This window comes from Babylonia areolata, chromosome 5 (assembly GCF_041734735.1).
Source record: "Babylonia areolata isolate BAREFJ2019XMU chromosome 5, ASM4173473v1, whole genome shotgun sequence".
In the NCBI taxonomy this organism is placed as follows: Eukaryota; Metazoa; Mollusca; class Gastropoda; order Neogastropoda; family Buccinidae; genus Babylonia; species Babylonia areolata.
Window position 1 is genome coordinate 22,657,246 of NC_134880.1, and position 10,000 is coordinate 22,667,245.

The 10,000-nt window shown below is 45.2% G+C and overlaps 2 protein-coding genes across 3 annotated transcripts in view; one reads left to right on the forward strand and one right to left on the reverse strand.

The window, feature by feature from the left end:
- Positions 1–1,934: 1,934 nt before the first annotated feature.
- On the reverse strand, positions 1,935–5,896 carry LOC143282419 (uncharacterized). 2 transcript variants are annotated; one of them, XM_076588054.1, is made up of 4 exons: positions 5,780–5,896; positions 4,759–5,214; positions 4,058–4,228; positions 1,935–3,677 (listed from the first exon to the last, which is right to left on the reverse strand). In XM_076588054.1, exons 2-4 carry the CDS (start codon positions 5,197–5,199, stop codon positions 2,832–2,834), a joined length of 1,458 nt encoding a protein of 485 aa, XP_076444169.1. In that variant the 5' UTR covers positions 5,200–5,214; positions 5,780–5,896; the 3' UTR covers positions 1,935–2,831. The 2 variants fall into 2 exon arrangements, with proteins under 2 accessions (XP_076444169.1, XP_076444168.1); XM_076588053.1 differs by lacking the exon at positions 5,780–5,896 and adding an exon at positions 5,686–5,753.
- An 887-nt stretch (positions 5,897–6,783) lies between these two features.
- The window catches only part of LOC143282420 (uncharacterized), a 3,989-nt gene continuing 772 nt past the window's right edge, over positions 6,784–10,000 (forward strand). Inside the window, exons 1-4 of the mRNA XM_076588055.1 lie at positions 6,784–6,917; positions 7,538–7,993; positions 8,443–8,613; positions 9,024–10,000. The exon at positions 9,024–10,000 is cut by the window's right edge and continues 772 nt beyond it. Coding sequence (XP_076444170.1) covers positions 7,553–7,993; positions 8,443–8,613; positions 9,024–9,869 — 1,458 coding nt within the window. The 5' untranslated portion in view covers positions 6,784–6,917; positions 7,538–7,552 and the 3' untranslated portion in view covers positions 9,870–10,000. The remainder of the gene's footprint in view (positions 6,918–7,537; positions 7,994–8,442; positions 8,614–9,023) is intronic.

Here is a 10,000-nt window from a genome sequence, read left to right on the forward strand (position 1 = left end):
GTACTTTAATTCATGCTTGGCAGCGTGTGTGTGTGTGGTGTGTGTGTGTGTGTGTGTGTGTGTTTTTGTGTGTATGTGTGTGTGTGTGTGTGTGTGTGTGTGTGCGTGTGAGGGGGTAAGATTGGGGAGAGGTGGGAAAAGGATCTCAATTTTAATGAGAATAAGTGTCTTTCATCTTTGCGCATCATCAGCTTAAAAAATAATGTCAGTATCTTATATATCTTATATATATATATTCAGTAATCGGTTGTGAAGAATACCGATCTACACTTTTGTCCCTCTGTGCCTGTCTTTCCTCCTGTCTCCCTGTCTGTCTCTCTCTTCCCGCCTCTCTCTTTCTTTCCCTCTCTCAGATATTGGGTTTTTGTACTTCTTTGTTTCTCAAAATTCATGGATAAATGAACACAGACTTGAACACAGACAACCGAGAAACAAGGGAGATCAAAGATAAAATACGCACGTTAAAGATCTACAATCCATGTCAGCGTTGAGTGGGTTATGGAAACAAGAACATGCCCAGCATGCACACCCCCGAAAACGGGATATGGCTGCCTACATGGCGGGGTAAATAAACAAACGGTCATACACGTAAAATGTTTCATGTATGTTTGAGTATATATGTGCTTCACTGAAACCTGATTCAATGACATAGGAAACGAATGATGAGCGCCCAAATGGCAGCCGTCAGTCGGTTCTACCGAGGTAGGCAGCCTATTGTGCAAATGACCTCGTGTTTGTAAAGCGCTTAGAGCTTAGTCTCCGATCATGGACAGCCGCTATGTAAGTATCGATATCATCATCGTCGTCGTCATCCAGGAGAAGGAATAGGAAATGAACAGAGTATGACCGAAGTGAAACTTTGAAGAGAAGGGAAAGAGGAACAGAGGACGATTGTAGAAGGGGAAGAGTGTAAAGTCTATAAAATAAAAAGACGAGAGTATTAAAGCTTTTCTTTGATATCTCTCTCTCTCTCTCTCTCTCTCTCTCTCTCTCTCTCTCTCATTTAAACAACGTATGGTAGACTGTTATAACGAAGACTGGTAAAAAAAAAAACTGTATAGTAGTGATCGTTATGAAACATACCGTTCCTTTGAATCATTGTTGCAGCCAGAAAAATATATACCTGATCTTACCATTTCCAAATTCAGATCGGCTTTCCTTACATTCAGATTCTGAGTAAACGAACTTAAAGTTAATGAGCGTTATAAGGATAGCCTGAAAAACTGTACCTTTTGTGGAGGGTACGAACACGACTGAAATTCATGTACTGGCAATTTGTCCACAATACAATACTCTGAGAAAGAAATACTTATCCAAGGATATACAAAATTTAAGGATTCCCATATTACCCCACTTCAAAATGTCAACAGCATTGTGTCAAGAGATGTAGCAATGTTTATTTTCTATGCGTTAAAACAGAGAGCAGAAAGCGCTCAGTCTTAGACGAAAGACATTTTCTTTCGATTACCCTCAGCTTTTCATTTAGTTTTGTTATATTATCAGTTTATTCTTTCTTACATTTTGTTGCTCATCCAACTCAATGTCGTGTTTGTGTATAACATGTGCATTCATATGTATACAGGTCGGTGGCCTTGCATTAAAACAGTTCTCAGTTCTCTCTCTCTCTCTCTCTCTCTCTCTCTCTCTCTCTCTCTCTCTCACACACACACACACACAGACACACAGACACAGACACAGACACACACAGACACACAGACACAGACACAAACACACACACACACACACGTGCGACAAGTACCAGTGAGAGAGTAAAGATAAAGACATCAGACAGACAGAGTTGGGCGAGGAAATGTGCGCGCGCGCACACACACACACACACACACACACACACACATATATATACACACAGATAGAGACACATACATTTCATCTTTTTTATGTCACCAACTCATATTATGAGCTATGTACAAAGTCAGCACCATATACAAAACCAAGTCATCATCAAGTATACACAACAAACCCATCATCACAGCTTCCACACATGACTGAACATGATTCAATGTACCCAGGTCAGGATTCTGTGAAGGAATGCACGATCTGCCCGAGTCACTTTCAATTGTGCTTCCTCAGCGACGTACTGATATGTACAACTCTTTTTTTTTCTCTTTCTTTGTTGTTTTTTCATGGTATATGACTGATGTACATATCGCACATTGTGTGCTACTTCAACAACTCTGGTTTTCAATATTTACAATGAAACAATAAAGCAACTATGACTGCACAACAAAGGAAACTATAGACGATCCTCTTTAAACAAACTGTATATTCTGGTTCACATGTTAAAAAAAAAGTTTTTGAATATTTTCAACGTCTGTACACATTGTATTACATGTACGGGGATGAGAACTCTCTCTCTCTCTCTCTCTCTCTCTCTCTCTCTCTCTCTCTCTTCTGTTTTACCCAGTTTTGTTCTGGAACTGTGTTTTTTGCCTTGATATATGTACCAACAAATCTCACGTACTTTTAAAATTGTACAATGAACATTATATTCACCCAACAAAAAACAGCAAACGCTCTGCATAGTCTGATCTGTCTGCAGTCCACACGTATCATTCAGAGACAAGTCATGCTGGAACAGGTCAGTCCCACGAAATGCTGGAGAACATTGCCAATTACCAAATGTCTGTACATTGATGCTCACAATTAAGATGGAACTGATTGCTTCGTTAGACAGCTGCCATCACACACTTTCCATCCTCTTCACATTCCAGTCTTAGAAGTCATCGAATTCTCAGACCTACAGTTTCACTTCCAATGTCACAGACGTGAGACTTAGTGGCCCACATCTTCTCCACGTCTAGCTGTGTAGTTTATGCCACAAGACTGCCACAGATCTGAACCCTGTGTGATGGAACACCGTTAGGAACCCAAACGTCTCTCTGGCAACCCTTTCTGGCACACCAAGCATAGTCATAGATGTCCTTGACCTGCTGTTTGACCTCTTCATGCTGACCGATCCTGGCCCATCTGACCCACACCCGACATCCACTGCGAATGACACGGTCCATCTGCGCGCGTGCACTGGGCGCCATGAAGAGTCTGGAAAGAGACAGGCGATTGGCTGAAGAGGCAGGAAGCACGCGACACCACACCACGTGACGGCGTGCCCCGGGGCGGGTCTGCACGGCAGCTTCACACATGACACTTCGCTGTGCACGTGCTGAGCTCCCCCCTCCCAGCACCCCTCCTCCCCTCACTTTGGCCACACCTCCCATGAAGCGCCGCCAATGACCGCTCTTCGTGTCCTCCTCTGCAGACACCACCGCCAGTTGCCATGGAGACCATTTCAGTTGCTTCAGGCGGAAGTTGGTGTCTGGAACCTTCTCACGGTTCAGCCTGCGGGCGACAATGATTCTTTTGGTGAATCTCTTGTTCTTGGGCTTGCTGTCTGCCGTCTTTGCTGCACGTGCAACCAGTTTCTTGGCAGTTGACACGGTCACTGACTTCTTGGTGGAGGGCTTTTTTCCTCCTTTGGAGATCTTGGTGACGGCGGACGCAGCTGTGGTTGCTGCTGGGCTTTTGGCTGCCTTGCCAACTGAAGGAGCTGCAGCAGTAGAGGCTGAAGAATCAGCACGTCTGAGGACACCAAACACACCTTCCAGGTCCTTGTGCAGAGCTTGCCGCCCTTCACGTGCCCGCACTTCTGCCTCGTAATTCTGCAACCACACACAGTGCTTTGGTTAGGGCCTACTGAAGAAAGCTCCACTCAGAATAAGAAGGGTGCATTGCGTCAAGTACATATAGTCTAATACCTTCATGATTCTTTTTCACACTCAGATGAGGCGCTTTTGTTATATCAATTTCCCATGATTCTGCTTGCAGAGCACCTTTAAATTTTAAACCAGTGGCTCATATTGGGCACCAATGGAAATCTTAATAACCTGTTTTGAAAACAATCTAAATAATATAAATAATATAATCAAAAGGAAGAAGAATTATTGCAATGCATTAAACGAAGAGATCCATGCAATTACATTTATAAATTTCCATTTATATCATGGAACACAACACAGACCGCTACAACTGAAACACTTACGCTGAAGAACTCCGCTCCTTTTTCACGGTAGCAAATGGCCATGATGACGTCACACAACGTTCCAAACTGGGAGAGTTTCAGATGCTGACCGTCAGTCATTGTCGTCATCGTTTTGAAGAACTCGGTTGCCTGGTTGCTTGAGTTCACCTGGACTCCATATATTCTGACTCCCTGAAAACACAAACAATATCACTGTGTGATATTCACATTACAACAACGCTGAACCACAGTACACCTTCAATAGGCCCTGTGAACAGCAAATAATTATTACCATGTATGCAAAGAGAAGTATATCCATGAGTGTTCAAGTACTCAGCCTCTCTCTCTCTCTCTCTCTCTCTCTCTCTCTCTCTCTCTCTCTCTCTCTCTCTCCATCTCTCTCTCGCTCGCTCGCTCTCTCTCTCATGCACACAAACTGATATGATTATGAAGCTGAATCCGGAGTCAGTGTGAATGAACTCTGGAATTGATCTGCTTCATTTATCTTGTCACTCTGGCACGACATTCGTCATCATTTTAAACATACATTATTTGAAAATTGTGTTTGGAACTGAAAATGGTGGGAAAGGAAATAAAACATATCTTGTGTACACGATATCAAAGGAAACTATTCATCGTTTGTTCCTATATCAATCCTTTCCACTCACACACACACATTCCCTGTGCATTGAAACCAGATCAAGAAAAGGGCCATAACTCACCATCTCCTGCAGCATCTGGGTCTCCTTCTTCCAGTCGATCTTGTCCTTGTTCAGGCGGAAATTGGGCGGGTGAGGGAAGGCATCCCCAATCACCACCAGAACCCTCTGGGAACCTGGGCTCCACTTGAGGTCCCTCCTCACCAACCTCAGCATGACCTCATAGGCCTCGGGTTCGTCCCCACCCCCCGTGGTGCCCACGTTGTTGACGAAGTCCACCAGCTGAGGGAGGTTGTCAGTGAAGTCGATGTGCTTGGTGACGTACACGTCCTGATAGTCCCCGTGGGCGATGACGGCGGTGGTGACGGCGGGGATGTCGGTCTGCAGTCGTTGCAGCATGTCCGACAGCCGTCCCCGAACCTCCGTCAGTGCGCCGCTCATGGAGCCCGTCGTGTCGAAGGAGAAGGCCACCTGCAGGGGGCCGTTGGGCAGTGCACCGGCCATCTTGGGTTGTCCTTCCTGAAATGGTCGTCAGGGTCACCAACATCAACAGCTTGTTTTGAAACGCGGGAAAGAAATAAGTAAAGCCGGGAAAGGCCGACGAGTTTAAGGTGTCAGGAGTAATGTGCCAGTCATATATATATATATATATATATAAAGTGTAATTGGCTTGTTTTTAAAGAATATCCGGGACGATTATAAAGTGTGTTTTACTGAGTATGAATATTAACAAAGACGGTCAGCTGTGAGTATTTCTGAAGAGTGTTTAAACTACAAGAGTTATCAAATATTTCAAAAGTGTGTTAAAACAGTGTTCTCAAATCATTTTGATATATTTGATGTTCATAGAGTACACAGTGTTTTACAGATCAAATTATTTACACCGTATAATACTCTGAGGCATTGTTAAAAGACAGTCATTTACATTTCATGATCAATCTATATTTCAAAATACTGTTTCATAGATGGCAATTTTGTGAGGCCACTTACAAGTAAATGGGAGTATTGGATAAGAAAAGCCAGCCGTATCGTAGTATTGTTAACGTTTCGCTGTATGCTTGTGGTGCAATGTGACAATACTCACCCTTCACTAGCACTTTTATAGCAGACGAAAGGCCGTGCCACAGCGTGAAGCTTCGCGGAGCCGTGTCTATTCCTGTCGTTTTTCTTCGCGAACTCAGTGCTTCACACGCGCTGCTCAGTGCTTCGCGGAGCCCTGCCGAGGCATTGATTGTCTCTCTCTCTCTCTCTCTCTCTCTCTCTCTCTCTGCTCATTCTCTGTTTATTCGCTTATCTGTTTGCTTCTCTCTATCTCCCTCTGTTTCTCTCTGCGGCGTCTGTCTGTCTGTCTCTCTCTCTTCCTTATTCCCATATCATACGAAATGTCTTATGATCAGTTCTTGTACTTGGAAAGTCCGCGTATCGTCAGTTCAAAAATAAAACCTGCAATACAAAAGTAATTTCGTTCACTGAAAGACAACGTGATATTGCCACACATTAAAACTGAAGAAAAAAAAAAATCTTTAACAAAATTACAACTTGTCCACATCAACGGATCACACTCTGCCTGTAAGGTTGTGTCGTCAGTATTTCCTGAACACCCACAGTAACATACCATTTAGTTTTGCCTGAATTCCTTTATCATACATTATTACACAGATACACTGAAAGCACAAAAGCTTGCAAAAAATACAGATGTACTCACTACAAGCGACAGATAGAGAGAGAAACTGAGACACACACACACACATTGTCACACACACACACACACATTGTGACACACACACACGCGCGCGCGCGCGCGCGCGCGAAAGCACACACACACATTGTGACACACACGCGAAAGCAGAGAGAGAGAGCACAATCTATCAGAGATAAATCGATCGCACACTGTGCCAACTGTGAGGATTTTCCGCGAAGCATTTTCGCAGTTGTGGTAACTCGGATTAACCATTTGTGCAATGTCACCCCTGGGCTCCGCGAAGCCATAGGTAAAAGGTCAGCCCAGTGCTCCGCGAAGTATAACTCCCTTGGCAAGCCAACGCTATATAGGCTTCTGCGACTGGCTTTTGAGACAGTGTGTTGCACCACTCCTGCGGTGAGCTGAACTGTAGGTTACAACAGATCGACCAAGCGAATACCGAAGAGATTGTACGTTACAGACGTTTTTTTACAAGCGAGAAGTCTCACAACAGCTTTGGTTACTTCACTAACTGTTATTGGTAAGAATACTCTCTTTCTCTCTCTTATTCACTGATTGTAGGTAATGAGGGGGTCGTCCCCAGAGACATGCATTTCAGTGTTGGTCCATATATGTGTGTGTGTGTGTGTGTGTGTGTAATAAATATCACGTGTAATCAAGGTTTGGAGGAAGAGGAGGTCATGTCAGATATATATATATATATAACTGAGATATTTTAAACTACTTCTTCGTACAGTGTAGTACATAATTCGATGCATAAAACATAACGTTGTGGGTACTCTAACAGCATTAACGATTTTAGAACACTTTGAGAATACTTAGTTTTAACAAACTGTAGTATTACTTCATGACTGGGCCGGGTCTCATACCGTCAGTAGTTAAGTACACTTCAGTAATACTCACAGCGGAGATATGCTTTGTTATCATTGATATTAAAACATACTTCACACTAGCTCAGGACATATTTTATTCTTTTGAACTAAGCCATTCAAACTTCGGCAAGGGAAAAAAATGTACATAACCTAAGATGACTGATACATTTCTTTCGATATCTTAAACTCGCTTTTCCTGGTTCGTTTACTGATTTCTTTCCGTTCCGAAACAAGCTGTTGACGTTGGTGACCCTGACGACCATTTCAGGAAGGACAACCCAAGATGGCCGGTGCACTGCCCAACGGCCCCCTGCAGGTGGCCTTCTCCTTCGACACGACGGGCTCCATGAGCGGCGCACTGACGGAGGTTCGGGGACGGCTGTCGGACATGCTGCAACGACTGCAGACCGACATCCCCGCCGTCACCACCGCCGTCATCGCCCACGGGGACTATCAGGACGTGTACGTCACCAAGCACATCGACTTCACTGACAACCTCCCTCAGCTGGTGGACTTCGTCAACAACGTGGGCACCACGGGGGGTGGGGACGAACCCGAGGCCTATGAGGTCATGCTGAGGTTGGTGAGGAGGGACCTCAAGTGGAGCCCGGGTTCCCAGAGGGTTCTGGTGGTGATTGGCGATGCCTTCCCTCACCCGCCCAGTTTCCACCTGAACAAGGACAAGATTGACTGGAAGAAGGAGACCCAGATGCTACAGGAGATGGTGAGTTATGGCCCTTTCCTTGATCTGGTTTCAGTGCACAGAGATTGTGTGTGGAAAGGATTCATATGGGAACAAATGATGAATAGTTTTCTTTGAGATTATATACGCAGGATGTGTTTTATTTTTTCCCCACATTTTCAGTTCCAAACATAATTCAAATGATATACTTTGAAAATGAAGACGAATTTTGTGCCAGAGTGACATGACGTTAAATAAAGCGGATCAATTGCAGTGTTCATTCAAACTGACTCAGGATTCAGTTTCATAATCATATCAGTTCGTGCGCATGAGAGAGAGAGGGGGTTGTGGGGGAAGGGGTTGAACGCTTATGAATGTACTTCTCTTTGCATTCATGATTACATTTGCTGTACACAGGGCCTATTGAATGTGTACTATGGTTCAGCGTTGTTGTAAAGTGAATTTCTCACAGTGATATTGTTTGTTTTCAGGGAGTCAGAATATATGGAGTCCAGGTGAACTCAAGCAACCAGGCAACCGAGTTCTTCAAAACGATGACGACAATGACTGACGGTCAGCATCTGAAACTCTCCCAGTTCGGAACGTTGTGTGACGTCATCATGGCCATTTGCTACCGTGAAAAAGGAGCGGAGTTCTTCAGCGTAAGTGTTTCAGTTGTAGCGGTCTGTGTCCGTTGTGTTCCATGATATCAGTGCCGTAATTGCATGGATCTCTTCGTGTCATGTATTACTATGATTCTGCTTCCTTTCAGGCAGTATGACATGACTATCTCATTTAGATTGTTTTTAAAGTAGGTTCTTAGAATATCCATTGGTACCCAATATGAGCCACTGGTTAAAAATGTAATGGTGCTCTGCAAACAGCTGCTGGAATCATGGGCAATTGTTATAACAAAAGCGTCTGACCTGAATGCAAAAAAGAATCATCAAGGTGTTAGACTATATATACTTGACGTAATGCACCCTTCCTTATGCATAATGTAAAAGATGTCTGACATCTGAGTGCAGCTTTCTTCAGCAGGCCCTAACCAAAGCACTGTGTGTGGTTGCAGAATTACGAGGCAGAAGTGCGGGCACGTGAAGGGCGGCAAGCTCTGCACAAGGACCTGGAAGGTGTGTTTGGTGTCCTCAGACGTGCTGACTCTTCAGCCTCTACTGCTGCAGCTCCTTCAGCTGCCAAGGCAGCCAAGAGCCCAGCAGCAACCACAGCTGCGTCCGCCGTCACCAAAATCTCCAAAGGAGGAAAGAAGCCCTCCACCAAGAAGTCAGTGACCATGTCAACTGCCAAAAAACTGGTTGCACGTGCAGCAAAGACGACAGACAGCAAGCCCAAGAGCAAGAGATTCACCAAAAGAATCCTTGTCGCCCGCAGGCTGAACCGTGAGAAGGTTCCAGACACCAACTTCCGCCTGAGGCAACTGAAATGGTCTCCATGGCAACTGGCGGTGGTGTCTGCAGAGGAGGACACGAAGAGCGGTCAGTGGCGGCGCTTCATGGGAGGTGTGGCCAAAGTGAGGGGAGGAGGGGTGCTGGGAGGGGGGAGCTCAGCACGTGCACAGAGAAGCGTCATGTGTGAAGCTGCTGTGCAGACCCGCCCCGGGGCACGCCGTCACGTGGTGTGGTGTCGCGTGCTTCCTGCCTCTTCAGCCAATCGCCTGTCTCTTTCCAGACTCTTCATGGCGCCCAGTGCACGCGCGCAGATGGACCGTGTCATTCGCAGTGGATGTCGGGTGTGGGTCAGATGGGCCAGGATCGGTCAGCATGAAGAGGTCAAACAGCAGGTCAAGGACATCTATGACTATGCTTGGTGTGCCAGAAAGGGTTGCCAGAGAGACGTGTGGGTTCCCAACGGTGTTCCGTCACACAGGGTTCAGATCTGTGGCAGTCTTGTGGCATAAACTACACAGCTAGACGTGGAGAAGATGTGGGCCACTAAGTCTCACGTCTGTGACATTGGAAGTGAAACTGTAGGTCTGAGAATTCGATGAGTTCTAAGACTGGAATGTGAAGAGGATGGAAAGTGTGTGAT

Coding starts and splice junctions, on each gene's coding strand:
- LOC143282419 (XM_076588054.1), bottom strand. CDS start 5,199: ATGGCCGGTGCACTGCCCAACGGCCCCCTGCAGGTGGCCTTCTCCTTC. Junction 4,229..4,758: donor CCCAGATGCTGCAGGAGATG/GTGAGTTATGGC, acceptor TTGTGTTTTCAG/GGAGTCAGAATATATGGAGT. Junction 3,678..4,057: donor AAGGAGCGGAGTTCTTCAGC/GTAAGTGTTTCA, acceptor GTGTGGTTGCAG/AATTACGAGGCAGAAGTGCG.